Source organism: Mycteria americana, chromosome 1 (genome assembly GCF_035582795.1).
Source record: "Mycteria americana isolate JAX WOST 10 ecotype Jacksonville Zoo and Gardens chromosome 1, USCA_MyAme_1.0, whole genome shotgun sequence".
Classification (NCBI taxonomy): Eukaryota; Metazoa; Chordata; class Aves; order Ciconiiformes; family Ciconiidae; genus Mycteria; species Mycteria americana.
The window spans coordinates 200,176,862-200,191,247 of NC_134365.1; the positions used below are offsets into that span (position 1 = coordinate 200,176,862).

General features: G+C 43.4%; 1 protein-coding gene across 8 annotated transcripts; it reads left to right on the top strand.

Moving 5' to 3' along the window:
* The first annotated feature begins 4,043 nt into the window (after nucleotides 1-4,043).
* On the top strand, nucleotides 4,044-14,101 carry RNF6 (ring finger protein 6). Of its 8 annotated transcripts, none has more exons than XM_075490856.1 (4): nucleotides 4,044-4,240; nucleotides 8,439-8,651; nucleotides 9,221-9,328; nucleotides 10,545-14,101. In XM_075490856.1, the coding sequence occupies exons 2-4, from the start codon at nucleotides 8,459-8,461 to the stop codon at nucleotides 12,278-12,280; spliced, it is 2,037 nt and encodes a 678-aa protein (XP_075346971.1). In that variant the 5' UTR covers nucleotides 4,044-4,240; nucleotides 8,439-8,458; the 3' UTR covers nucleotides 12,281-14,101. The 8 variants fall into 8 exon arrangements, with proteins under 8 accessions (XP_075346971.1, XP_075346974.1, XP_075346978.1 ...); XM_075490859.1 differs by lacking the exon at nucleotides 4,044-4,240 and adding an exon at nucleotides 4,559-4,681; XM_075490863.1 differs by lacking the exon at nucleotides 4,044-4,240 and adding an exon at nucleotides 4,579-4,681 and having other exon boundaries at nucleotides 8,444-8,651.
* The last annotated feature ends 285 nt before the right edge of the window (nucleotides 14,102-14,386 follow it).

Consider the following 14,386-nt stretch of genomic DNA (forward strand, 5'->3'; position numbering starts at 1 on the left):
GGTTCACATCATTAAATGTCTCTGAATGTAGGGAACTGCATTTCAGGTGAAAGCCCTGGGTTGTCTGGGAACTGGCAGGGCTGTGGTAATAAGCAGATGCTGCTGTTGAGGTATGGCACCAGATAAAGCGGGTTCTGTACCCGAGCTGCTGCAGCAGTACCAAAAGCAAGGTTGGTTTTGTTGCGTGCGTGTTTGCATGCTAAGGGCTGCAGCGTCGGTGCTAGAATCAGAGTTTGTGAAGCAAAGCTTACGGCTGGGGAATGTACGACAAGCTATATGCTCTTTGTTTTGCAGTCTTCATAAATAGAGAAAAAAAATACAGAAAAGTAAATCTTTAATGGTTTGGCTTTCTCATCTTTGTATTTTGTAAGTGGATAACCTACAACGCTCGGTCACATCCCCATGCCATTAGAATATGCTCTTGCTCCATTTACTAATTTGCCAAATTTGAGCATACTTCTGCTTTTCGGAGAATTTTTCCAGTAAGAGTAGCTCCCTGCTAAAAGTTTTCCATATCCCCAGAGGGATGTTCTTTAGCAGTGCCACGAAGGTGTTCCCAGCTTGGTATTGAGTGAGACAGGGCCAGTCCCGCTAAGTGCTATACATCTTCCACTTTTGCTTAGACCAGGGAAAGCTGAAGGCAAGAGAAAAATGTGGGGTTTGTTTCTTTTCTCTGTGTAAAGAAAAACAAACTATCGTACTTGCACAGGTTGAGTATTTTCCAGAAACCTTGCAGTTGTTAATGCAAGTGCAGATGAGTGAGTTAGCTGAATACGGGCCGCATTTCAGAATGCAGTTTACTTAGAGCAGGTAAATAAAGTGCTGGTTCTACAAATAGTTTCATACATAAAGCAACGTGTGTTTTTTTTTTTTATTTTGCACTTAACTGTACTTCACTATAAAGTTGATCGATTACTATAAATTTGATCAGACTAGTGATGCACTCGATCTAACAAGGCATTCTAGATTCTGGGAGGAGTGCAAGTTACTAACAGTCATAACTCAGTTCTTTGTGTCCAGGTCCTGTACAGGAGCGAGTCATGCTTGCATGCAGTGAAACATCTGTTTGCCAGACTCAGGACCACCTACAGCCTGGACCACCTATCAGCCCAACTGTTTTACGTGCCCAAAGAAGCCAGAGAATCAGTTCTCAAGAGTCTCGACAGACCTTGAAGATTCAGCCTATGAACTCCTGGTTACTTTTGTTATTGAAGAGTCCTACCTGAGGGGAAATAAACCCTGATATTGAATATTATTTTATTACTTTATATTATTTCAGTAAACAGAATCACAGAAATACTCAGGTTGGAAGGGACCTCTGGAGGTTATCTAGTTTGATATTGTGCTCAAAGCAGGGCTACTGTTAAATTCAGGTTGCTTGAGGCATTGTCCACTTCGGTCTTGAAAACCTCTCTGGAGGGAGATTCCACAGCCTCTCTTGACCTGACTGTCCTCAGGGTGAAATTTTTTGTCCTTCTATCTACTCTGAACCTCCCTTCCTTCAAATTTATCATCACTGTCTCTCCTCCCACTGTGCACTTCAGCAGAAATGCTGGCTCTGTCTTCTCAGTAACCTCCTTGCTGGGACTGGCAGGCTGCCCCTTTTCCCAGCTGAAGAAGCCCTGGTGCCCACAGCCTCTCTCACACGGCAAGTGCTCCAGCTCACAACCATCTTGGTGCTCTCGGCTGAACTCACTCCAGTTTATCAATAATTTTCCATATCAGCATTGTTCTACTGGCGACCCCCCCAAACCGGGCATCGTATTCCACATGCAGGCAAACAAGAGTCATGTAAAGGGAAATCAGCTTCCCAATGACGTCCCGATAATCCATTGTCTGTGTTCCTCTTGATACAGCCCAGGCCGCCGTTAGCCTTCATGGCTGCCAGGCTGCACTCTTGGCTCCTGTTCAGCTGCCGCCCACCAGGACCCCCCATCCTTCCCAGCAGAGACGCTCAGTAAGCCCCATTCAGTGTGGTCCCAGAGGCTGGTCACTCCTAGATGGAAGACTTTGCATTTGTCGTCGTTGAACTTCATGAAGTTCCTGATGGCCCATTCCTCCAGCCTGTCTAGCTCCCCTCAAGCTTACCAACTTAACGTCACCACTTTGGTGTCATCTGCACGTGCTAGGATCCAGTTTAAAAAAACTGATTACGAGGTTCTGCCTTACTTATATACTATAATAGAATGAAGTTACTTTCTAAATAACTTAAATGACTGAACAATCAAATTAAAACCAGGGTTGCAGATTTTCTGTTATTACAAAACTGAGAAATTGCCTGAGGTTTGCTGCCCTCCATAGGCTACTTTTATTATAGTTCCAAAGATAGTATGTTACTGGGGAAAGCATTGTTACGGTGCAATAGTATTCCAGGGAAGATCTACTATTGTTATTTTGTATTAACAACACGGCATAAAATAAACAAAGACTGTGCTTAGTTATAGTGTACTGTTGTGAAACATCAGCATGAACAGCACATGAACACAGAATTCTGCACTGGAGGACAGGTCAGTGGAAAATAAACTAATTCAGTATAAGCTTTGAGTAAGGAAATACGGGTTCATTTATCTATCTAAAACATATTACAACCTTCTTCTGGTTGAGCAGCCCATATGTGGGCTGGATACCAGAGAAGTTGTTGTGTTTGACTGTGGAATAATGATTACTAAAAACAGACTATGAGAGGAAAACATTTCAAAAATAGGGCAAAAAATAATTGAAACTGACTTTTCAAGGGATCCAGGCACTACTTTATACACCCTGACTTTTATTAAGAAAGTAAAATTGATCTTCTGGAAGGACATATTTTAATTACTCCAGGCAAAGGAAATCATAATACAATACTAATTATTCATACTGTGGCAAGGAACATGAATAGCAACGAGGGTTCCATTTTTTGAACACAGCAAGCAGGAAGGAGTAGCCCCCAGCATGGCCTCAACACCAAGAACGCGTCCTCACTGTCAATTTGTCTCACGGAAACCACACACTGGCACAAAAGGAGCATAAACTGACAAGAAACCTAAATGTAACACTTGTGAAAACTCTTTTTTCTCAACCAGAATAAAGAAATCCTGGGGTGCGTAGTTGAAGTGGGGAGTGGAGGTACCTTCCTGGACACCAGCCCGAGCCTTCCCTATCACCTCACGCATTAGTGAGGATTTGCCTTTGCATCGAGACCAGTTACACAAAAAATACCCAAACTTTATTTCTGCAAGCGAGTTTAAACAGAAGTATGAGCAGTTTGGATATTCTAGGGATGAGGTCCTTTTACATAGTTCAAGCATCCTTCTCATGAAATCCTCTCATTTTGCCGATTCAAATAGTTTATGTAAGATGTGAAACGCGCTCCTCTGTCACAGCCTGCCATCTTCCGCCATGTGCTGAAACAATCTGCAGAAGCAACTCAGAAAAGAAAGTTTGTGTATGCTATCAGCGTATCAGCAATTAGCATATGTGAAATCTGTAAAAGAGTTCGCATCTTGTGTGAAAAACTTCTAAGGCTCTGCACATCGAAATGACTAAAATCAGAGCTTGAAACACAACAGTTTCTGTGGTGGCACTGAGCAATTAATGGTTTATTTAGAAAGTGGAGAAAGTGAAGGGAGATTCCTGCGGAAGGAAAGGTAAATGGAAAGGAGGGAAGGAGAGGCAGTCATGGAAAATGGGAGAAGCATCCCATTTAAAAATGCAGGCCTAAGAAGGAGAGAGCAGGGGAAAAAACCAATTATAATCTTATTCCTTATGTAATTTATTATCAAGTACCAAACAAGTAACTGAACGTGCAGTCTTATGCTGATTTGGTAAAATATAATAGTGGCCATTGGTATTATGAGGCTGAAGATGTTGAGGTTGTCCTACAGTTGAGAAGTGATGTATTGTGAAATCCCCTTTGCCTAAGTTTATCTACCTTTACAGTTAAGGCTCACACCCACCAGGGCGGGGATAACCGTGCGAGTTCTGACCAGCAATGGGTTTGCTAATGAAATGCCCTGCCTGAAACGACTTCCTTTACACGCGAAGGACTGTGGAGAACGGCCAGTTCGGCCAAACAAAAAAATCCAAAGCTTCAGTGAGAACATACAAAGGGAGAGCCCGCGCGGCACCGAGCTGCGGGCTGCCCGGGGACGGCGGCAGGACCAGCCGGGGACGGCGGGCTCCGCTGAGCAGGAGCAGCCCGAGGAGCGGCTGGCAACGAGGACGGGCCGGGGGATAGCTGGCGCTTTCCATTTCCCTCAAGGTGCTCGCGCTCGTTAACCGACAGCCGCTTCTGAGGCCCGGGCCGCAGCCCGCAGCTCTCGGCGCAGGGCCGCGAGCGACTCCGGCCCGCTCGGGGGGGTCCGCAGGAGGGCAGCTTCTGCCGGGAGCGGCTGAGGGCCGCGGCCCGAAGCGCAGGCGCGGCCAGTGGCAGGGCCGAGGGGAGCGGGCGGACGCCGCGGTCCGGAACGGCGGCGATGCCCCCCCCACCGCCCCCGCGGGCCTGCGCGCGCCACGGCCGTTGACCCCCCGCGGCGGCAGGCACGCCGCCCAACAGCCGCCCGCGGCGGCGCTGTGCGCATGCGCGGGAGGGGCGGTGCTTGCCGGCGGGGCCGCCCTCGCGCGCACGGAACCTGCGCTCGCGGTTGCCGGCAGCCGCCCGGACCGCAATAGGGGTTGGAGCGCGCCGCTCGCACACCCAGGGGTCGGTTTCGTTCCGGCGTAGGCGGCGGCTGCTCCTGCCGCCGGGAGGGAAGGGGAGCGCGGAGTGGGGCTGAGCCGGGCCGCCCTGCCCCGGTCGGCGCCGCGGACAGCAGGCAGGGACGGGCTCTCGGGTCTCCCCGGCTGCGCTCTCGGCAGACACCCCCGGGGCAGGCGGCGGCATGGACGCTTCCCCGGTTTGTCGCAGCGGGTGATGCCGCTCCCCGGCGGGCAGGGGAGGCGGGGGTGCGGGCAGCGCTGGAGGGAGTCGACCCGACCGGTAGCGGTTAGTGGCGGGGCCCGACCGGGGGAGTCGGGGGAGGAGAGAAGCGGGAGGACATGGGCTACCCTGCCCTGTTGTGATTGGTCGGTGGCCGCGAGCTGGCCGGGTGATTGGATGGGAGCCGTGTCAGTCACTCCCCTCATCCTCCCCTCCCCCAGGCGTCTGGCAACAGGCGCTGTCTGGGGCGGCGGGGGCGGCCGGGCCCGGGGCTCCCCGTTCTCGCTGGGGCACCCCGCGGCTCCCCCGCCCCGTGGGCGCAGAGCCTGGCCCGTGGCCTTCCTTGGGGAAGGGCCGGAGAGCGTGAGCTCGGCGCGGGGCTGGGATCTGCAGGCCCTGCTGCCGGCCTGGGGGCTGGGGCGAGGCGGGCGGCCCCAGGCCCTGGGCTTGGATCGCTTTGGGTGTCCTGCGGCCTGTTTTTTCCTTTGTCTGTCTTTCCTTCCCTCTCTCCTCCTTCTGCAAGCTCTGTGGAGTTTTCTGGGTTTGGGGATTTTTTCCTCCCCCCCCCCCGCCTTCGGTGAGATCATCTCGCCTGGAGGCTGCAGTGTGACAGAAATGCTAACTAGCCCTGTCGCTGGGGGAGGCTTCCTCATCTAAACTCCGTAGTCGTCTTGCTAGCAATCAAGTGGTAGTCTTTCAGAAAATGAATACCTAATTGAATAGGGGGTAGTAATTCGTGGAAAGAGGCCAAAACTTAAAAGCATAAGGTATATGTCGCTTAGATAAAAATGAATGTAAATCTTCGCGAATGGGCCAGAGTAACTATGAATTAAGAACTAAAGGAGTTAGACTAAGGTTGAAAAGTATAGAAAATGTAGATAAACTGTTGGCATGTGGCACCTGTTTCTTTGCAAAGGAAGAGTAATCCTGAGTCATAACTGGATTTCGATATCAATTTTTTACATCTTAGTAGTTAATACCCTTCAACTTTTCAGTACTCTGAAATATTTTCCGTGCCAAAGTACTTCATTTTGATGCAGTTAATACCCTTCAGCCTTCACTACTCTGAAGCATTTTAAGTGCCAAAGTACTTAGTTTTGATGGCGTTTGATAAATATGGATAGTAGTTGTCATCCATGCAGTTATGTTAAACAGATGGGACAACCAAACACTTCACACTTCTTACTGTTTCTAAGTGAGTCATTTAAAGAGTGTGACTAATCATCCTGCCATACAGTTGTCAACAAAACAGTAATTTTTTTATACCACCCACAAAATCTGAAGAAGAGATTTCCAGATTTTCTGTGGATGAGAAGTGAAAAGTAAAGAACCACTCTTTTGAACAACAGTTTAAATTTAGATTGAGGGGGACTACATGTGATGGACTTTTCATTTTAAGAATTTATATGTAATTTTTTCTGTACAGCAATATGGTGATACATCCAGGAAGTCGGTTAACTTACTATGGTCATTGTCGGGCAAACAGTAATACGTTAGTTGTTTTAAGGCTTTCATCTAAATAGCAACCTTACGTGAAACTAAATGGATTTTATTTGTCTTATTTCCCCTCCCTGCTTTATTTGTCTCAAGTTGTAAGTCAGCTGAGACAGAGGCACAGGCACAGTGCAGTATGGATTGGGCATTTTCATGATAATACTTAAGTGATGGGTGTCAATCAGGGTAATAATAGTGCTAACTGCGTGTTGAGAGGGGGGAGGAATTGCATTTGTTTTAAGGAAACCAGGGTAGTAAGACAAAGAGCTGGCTGAGAAATTTGTGTTTAGAAATGTGATACGAGAAGTCACCCGATTTGAACGTAGCCCTTGTGGGAAATGGAAGTCAGTGATTACCTACAGCTTGTGAGGCTGAGACAAGAGGGCAATAGTAAATTTTAAACCCCCACAAATATTATGGGAATAGAAAATGTCTTGAAGGGGAGATGTTCACATTTGATTTCTTTTCAGTTAAGTGAGTTAAAGAGCTGGGAGGGAAGTGTTAAATACGTTGAAATGCAATATTGGACACAGGAGGCAAATGAGTGATAAGATTGGGAAGGGCTGTTTAGCAGTGCAGTTACTGGGGCGGGGGTGGGGTGGGGAGAATTAGCATATGGGGTGGAAAATGAGGAGACCAAGAATGCATCAGAATGGATCCCACAAACAACATAAGAAAGGTATATTAAATGTATGCCAGCTTTTGCGGTTGGCAAATACATTTTTCTGATTCTTTGTATCTGTTGGCAGCATTGATAAAGATTTACTCTTTATTGAATGTATGTCTAATAGTTAGTTGGTTTGGTCTGTTTGTTATCTCATCACCTTTCCTGTGAAGACTAATTACTGACCGGAGTGTGCTGAGAATGCTGCTCTGTGTTTTCCCCATAATTAACACTTGAAGTGAGTTTGATACGTTGGTGAATTGACAAAAAAAAGTGTTTCCCCAATAACTTTCTTTTCACACATAAGCAGAGTGGTGCCTGGTTTTTTTGGCCTGCTGATCTCTTTAGAGAAGTGATCTCTTCTGTCAGGTGTCTCTCTCAGCAGGTGTTACAGATGGCTTTTGCTAAACGGGAAGCCCCATTGAAAGGATGACACTTTGCCTTCTCTTCTTTCAAATTGAATGTTGAAGAACAGGTTTTCTTTAGGAAATAGAAAAGTTGGGGAGTGGTCTTAGACTCAAGTGGTTAGGACTCAATCCTGGGCTGGAGAGAGCTGGTAATGGCACAGAAATCAACAGAGATGGTGCCTCTTTCTGATACTGGAAGGTTATTCATGCCTTCTGATAGTGTGGTGCCACTGGTTAAATATTTGGAAAGTATTGAAGAACTGTGGATAAAGTATAGCCCTTTCTCTTTTATACCAGATTCCTGGAGGTGGGTATCCTTTTCTTAGCTAATCCTTGGATTAAAGATCACAAGGAAAATATACCAGTAATGTCAGAATGTCAAAAGAGTCAGTTCCACCAAAAATGTATCTGTAGGTTTTGTGCTATGTGAGGGGTGGTACCGACTGAGACACTAATGTAGTCTTACCTGCTTATCAGTAAATGTTTCAGGCAGAAGCTAGTCTTCTCTAAAGCAGTAGCTGTGGTTGTCAGAAGTCTAAGTTGGGTAATTACAGTCCAATAATTAGAGAACAATGTTTTTAGTGACATTTTAGCTTTTAAAATACTCCATGCTGCTGTTGTATTTTACTTGGGAGAAGGGAAATAGATTTTATGCTATTCCTTTAAGTTTTTAGAATATCCTTATTTAGCTAAAAAAAAAAAGTCATTGCTTTTTTATTTTAAAGTTGCTGTACCACCTGGTGTGTCCTTTCAGTGAGCAAAGGAGACTTCTAGCTATTTTTGAGCAAGCTAGAAGCAAAATACTTGCATAATAACTTACACTGTTGACTTGGCAAATAACATGGAGCTTGGTTCATCTTAATCATCTTTAGCTATTAATAAACTAATTTCATTGAAATGCTGGGAGCTTTTTACTGTAAATTAGGTAAATTCTTACTGTAATTACTGTGCAGTCTAACCTTCTGGTTGTGTTCAGGACAGCCTGGCATTATCATTATGGATCGCTCTCGGCACCGTGCAGGGAATGGCAATGAGCAGGCATCTTCACGAGAGCATAGTCATGGTGAAGATGAGAGACAACGACAGCTCGAGCGCCTCAGTAGGGAGGAGGCCTACTACCAGTTCATTAATGAACTCAATGAAGAAGACTACAGGTTGATGAGGGACCGCAACCTGCTTGGCACTCCTGGTAAGATGTAGATACCTTGCGTAGAAAAGATGTGAAGTAAGATTCCTGCTGTCTGGCATCACATGTGGTTGTATGACTCAAGTAGCCTGATGTCTGTGGCTTTGTAGAAAAGAAAAAAACCTTCCATTTCTCTTCAAAATTTATGATATTCAGTAAAAATTAACAACTTAAATAGATACTAAAGCTGGAATAAAAATATAAGTCTCTCAAATGCAACATCTCTGTATATAGGTAATATCCAAACCCAAATAATTAGTATCTAGTACACTAAAGTATATCTGTTGGTATGCGGCAATTTTGGGGGCCTCTGAGTTGTTACTGGAAGCTGCCATGCTCTTGACACACATTCAGCATCTTTTTTCCCTCCACCCCAGTGCCTGCTTCCTCTGTTATCTGTGTACCTGCGTTACAGTCTCACACTAGTGCTGTTTTCTTTTTGGTTTCATTAATTTTACCTTGTTTCTGAAGATTTTCCTTCAAGATAGAAAATACTGTTATTTCTGCATGGCTGTGTTGAGCCAGTAATAATGTCTTATCTAACAGCATTATCAAAATGTAAATTATTTCAGGGGAAATAACAGCAGAAGAGTTGCAGCAACGCTTGGAGGGTGCTAAGGAGTGTCTGGCGTCACAGACTGATGTGGATAACAGAGAAGGTGAAGGTAGAACTGTTGGAGGTAAACATTCATCATTCATACATATAAATACACATAATTCATGATGCATAAAAATTGTTCTGTACAGGTATTTAAGAGAAATGCTGATGGATTTCAGTACCAGCCATTTCAAGTATTTTTTTTTTTTTTCCCCGCCATTGTGCCTCTGTGGATTGTTTTAAAAGTGAGAGAGATTTCCTAATGATATGAAAACAAACTTGAAATGCTTCATGAAAACTGATTTATGTCAGCCACACATTACTTTCTCCTCTTCCTGGTTTCCCTTTGCTAGTAAACTTAATAACACAAAAATAATTTTCATTCTTCTAATTATTAAAAGGTTTTATCAGGTATTAGAGAAGTTGGAACAGAAAGTTAATTTGGAAACAGTTAACCTCTTCACTGTTTTGTTGTTTTTATTGTTTCATTTCCATTTGTTTTAAAGGAGTGACGCTTGTATTGTGTGCGCTGTCTGTCTTCACTTCCCCAGCAATATTGGCTTAATCATTTGGCCAATTGTAGTCAGATTTAGGAGAGGAACAGGCAACTTGGTAACAAAGATACCAAAGTTCTTGCACGTTTCATGAAAGCTTAATCTGATCCCTTCAAGGGAAAACCTTCGCTGTGATCGTGACCGTTGGCTTGCTTTATACATGTATTTAGCACTAACCACAGCAATTGTATCTGTTCTTGAGCTTGTAGTTGGGGAAGATTTGGGAATGGAGTTCTGGATATTATAGTAGGAAGAGAGTGTATTTGCGCAAAAGGAGCAAATCTGTTGAAACCATGCATCATTTATTCCACTGCTTATAGAAAACAATTTTTTAAAATGTTTTCCAAAAGAAGACAAAATCTGTCATACTTTTCCTTGCTTTAGCAAAGTTAGTTGACTAGGATACCTTCAAATTGATAGCTTAAGTGAGGGACAGGTATTGGACAAATACAACTAACTTTGAACTACCTGAGAAAGCGTTCAGATTTAGAAGAGGCCATCTGAGCATATTAATTTCTCTGAGTGTCTGCTGGTGCGACAAAAATTCTAGGTTGAACTGATGACTTTTTCTGATGTTTTTACATACAGCATATTTTCAGCAAAATTACGTTAGCATAGCAAGGTAGCTGTCCTGTTACTGTAATGTTTCTGAAGTCAGGGCTCAGCACACATAGAGGATTTGGAGTGCATCGTAGTATGCTGAGCGTGCAGGTCTATGAATGTTTGCAATTCTGTTTCCCTCAGATTCTGATGTTCTTGGAGAAAACTCAAATGGTGACTCTCTGCTTGAATGGCTGAACACGTTTCGTCGCACAGGAAATGCCACTCGCAGTGGACAGAGTGGGAACCAAACCTGGAGAGCCGTGAGCCGAACAAATCCAAACAGTGGGGAGTTTCGGTTTAGTCTTGAAATCAATATAAATCATGAGCATAACAGTTTTGAAACTGCTGGTGAAGAGTATGTGGGTATAGGTAGTAGCAGAATGTATTTAGAAAGAAGACATCAAAGAGCTGTTAGTCCAGTAACCCCACGAACAAGGAGCAGGACTGCAAGAGAGGCAAACAGTGAGGCTTCAAGCACTGCAAGGACCAGGTCTGTAAGAAGTTCTGTGGCACAAAGCTCTGAAGCAGCCTCTCATCCGGTCTCAGGAAGGCTCAGGAGTAGAACGAGGGAGTTGACAGGCCTTTCCCAAACAAATACTACACGTAATAATTCTGCAGCTACTGGTGAACAAAGAGGAATGCCAGAAAGAGGTGCTTCTACCGGAGTCACGAGAGGTAGAGCTAGAACTAGTGTTCGGATGAGTACAAACCAAAGACTAGAAATTCTGCGGCTGAGGTCTACTTTAAGTAGTCGAAGCCGCTCTCCACTGCGAAGGCAAGGCAATACTGCTCATTCTGAGGAACATGGGCAGAGGCAGGATAGAAATTCACAGCAAGTTAACAGAAGTAGAAGACAAACAGCTCAGCCTTCTTCACACCCTGCCGAAGAACAAGCAAGAAGTAACACTCAGACTCCTCAGCTTTCCAGTGTAGCCCCATCCTTGGGAATAACTCTGGAAGAGGAGGAATCTAGTAGGCCAGCAGCTGCTGTTAGAAGGCATCCAACAATTACATTAGATCTGCAGGTGAGAAGAATTCGTCCTGGAGAAAACAGAGATCGGGACAGTATTGCCAGTAGAACTCGTTCCAGAGTAGGAATGGCAGAAAACACAGTTACCTTTGAAAGTGACAGTGGGGGATTTCGGCGTACAATATCACGATCGGAACGTGCAGGTATTCGAACCTACGTTAGCACTATACGGATACCTCTTCGTCGGATTTCAGAAACTGGGCTGGGTGAACCTTCGTCAGTGGCTCTTCGATCAATCCTTAGACAAATTATGACAGGCTTTGGAGAACTGAGTTCTTTAATGGAAACTGAATCTAACTCAGAAGTGCAAAGAGGTGGTCATCACTTACCGGATGTACAGTCAGAGCAGAATAACTCAAGTTCAGCAAACAATAGCAGTGATCCAAGTGAGGTTTCATCTAGAAATGGGCATGCAGTAGAAGGCAGCAGGGAAACAAATGGACAGGGTGATGATATTCAACGCTATGGTCGCAACGATGAAAACCAAGATAACAGGCAGCCTCAAGATGCTAACAACCTAGTGGAAAATGGAACGCTGCCCATACTTCGACTTGCCCACTTCTTCCTGCTGAATGAAGATGAGGATGACGATCGTTTAAGAGGTTTAACCAAAGAGCAGATTGACAATCTTTCTACCCGGAACTATGGGGATATTCACACTGAAAATGAAATAAGTAAAACGTGTAGTGTTTGCATTAATGAATATGTAACAGGGAATAAGCTAAGGCAGTTACCTTGTATGCATGAGTTTCATATTCATTGTATTGATCGCTGGCTTTCTGAAAACTCCACTTGCCCAATTTGTCGGCAGCCTGTATTGGGGTCTAATGCCACAGACAATGGCTAGAGTTAGTTATACTGCTCAGTACTCAAGGATTTGCTTCTGCTCTATTTATGATGAGCCAGGTAGAATGAATTGACTTGCATAGGGGTCCATTTGGGTGGGGAGTTTTGTTAAATTTCTTTAAAAATAATAGGAAACTTGTCTAAATCTAGCAATGTAAATACTATTTTTCTCCAAGTGCAGATCTAGGAGTACACATAGAACCAAATGATATCGGTAAAGTTTATATTTTTTTAGGTAATTTTGTTATGCTAAGCACTTTTGTAAATACAGAAATGCAATAGTTAATCAGTCCTGCTTAACGTATGTTTTTTTAACAGTGTAATGGACTCACTTTATTTAGATTACAAATTGTTTCACACAGACCCACCACTGTGTTGAAAAATTAGTGTCTAAATAGCCATTCATTAGCTTTTTGTTCTAAGAACAATTTCTTTTACGGAGAGTCTCTTGATGGACATGTTTGCTAAAGATATTTAAGTTACTTGAAGTGCTCATTTTAATAGACAGTATATTTTTTTTAACATTGAAATATCCTTTCCAAAAACTTGCCAATTTGGTTCTATTTAAAAAATTTTATGGCAATTTTTGCATGTGGTTTTACACAATGCTTAACGCTGATGAGTTCATATTCAAAAGTGGATGGGTTAGTGACATTATAAAATGTACATAATTAAATGCTGTCTTTGACAATCGCTGTCTTTTCAATGCAGACAGCAATCACATCAATAATAATTCCAAGAGGGTGTGTCTTACTGAACATGATATTTGCTCAAAGAATACATGAGCACTGAGGAAGCCTTTTTACTCTTCCAAATTACTCAATTGATATTCATGGGTTTTTAACTGCCTTAGTTTAAAGAGGGAAATATTTCCTTGACCATTATAGTGTCTACAATATGCATGATTTGTGCATCCTACTCGGAAAAACAAAACAAAGGCTTGAAGTGGTTTTGTACAGAAATTTAAGGTACACATATAATATTAGTCCTCTTAAAACATGTCTGAGGACCAAATGGCAAAAGACACTAAAAAGGACAAAATAAGCTTCCCTTAAAGTCCCCAGATTACTGTATAATTAGATATTAAGCTTTATACCAATAACTTATAAAGAAATAAAGTTGCAAACTAAATAATTGAGGCTTTGTGTGAATTACTGTTGAGCCATATCCTGTAGATTGGTAAGAAGGTTTATCATTCTTGATGTTCAGTCTCAGTTTTCACTTTATTCTTTCTCCTGTTTTCCCCAGCTGTGTACCTGTGTTTCCACAATGTGTGTGTGGCTGTTATGGTACATAAAAAAATGCAAGGCAAAGCATTCTTGGGGCTTCTGCAAGTAAGCTGAACATTAGAAAGCCCATCTTTTTGAGCAGTGATCATCTCAAGCCTTAGAGAAAGGCAGAACTGTGCAATACTCTTATGTGTGTATATTCTGAGCACTAGAAAGAATACTTCAAGTGAAGTCCTACTGACTTTCTCTGCCTACAGATGGCCTTGACAAATGCACTTCGGTGCCAGGTACTTCAGTTAAAACATCTGCTCATGACATCCTTGAAGGGAAACTATAAAATCCTGTGTTAAGCTATTGTATGTCTACTTCAGTTTTGCAAGTGAAAAAATCTTCTGTCAAAAGTTCCAAAACTGTGCTTCTTTTTATTCCTAAAAGTAGTTCTGAGAAATTCTCTTACGAGATTTAGATGAGTTTAAGGATATGATTAAGATCTCTTCTGATGTGATTTGGACTGCTAATTATTGCAACCACTGTTAACACCTTTCTTGAGTGCCTCTTCAGCCGTATTAAAAAGAGAGGAGATTTAAATGTGATTATCAGAACTAGCTTATTTTTTACTTTTTTTCTTCCTATTACTTCTGCTAGCTCCTGATGTTGCCAGTATCTAAATATACGGGTGCCTTCTGCGACTTCCTTGTCTCCTTACGGTTTTCCTTTATATTTGAAAGCTGCCTGACTCAAGTGCCACATTTGTAGAAACCTGCCTTTGGCTCACCATTGCCTTGCTGGTCAGTTTTTTGGGTTTTATTTTTTGGAATAACTGAGGAGTCCTAATTAATCTCTTTTTATATAGAAGCTATTCTTTTGTAACTATTCTT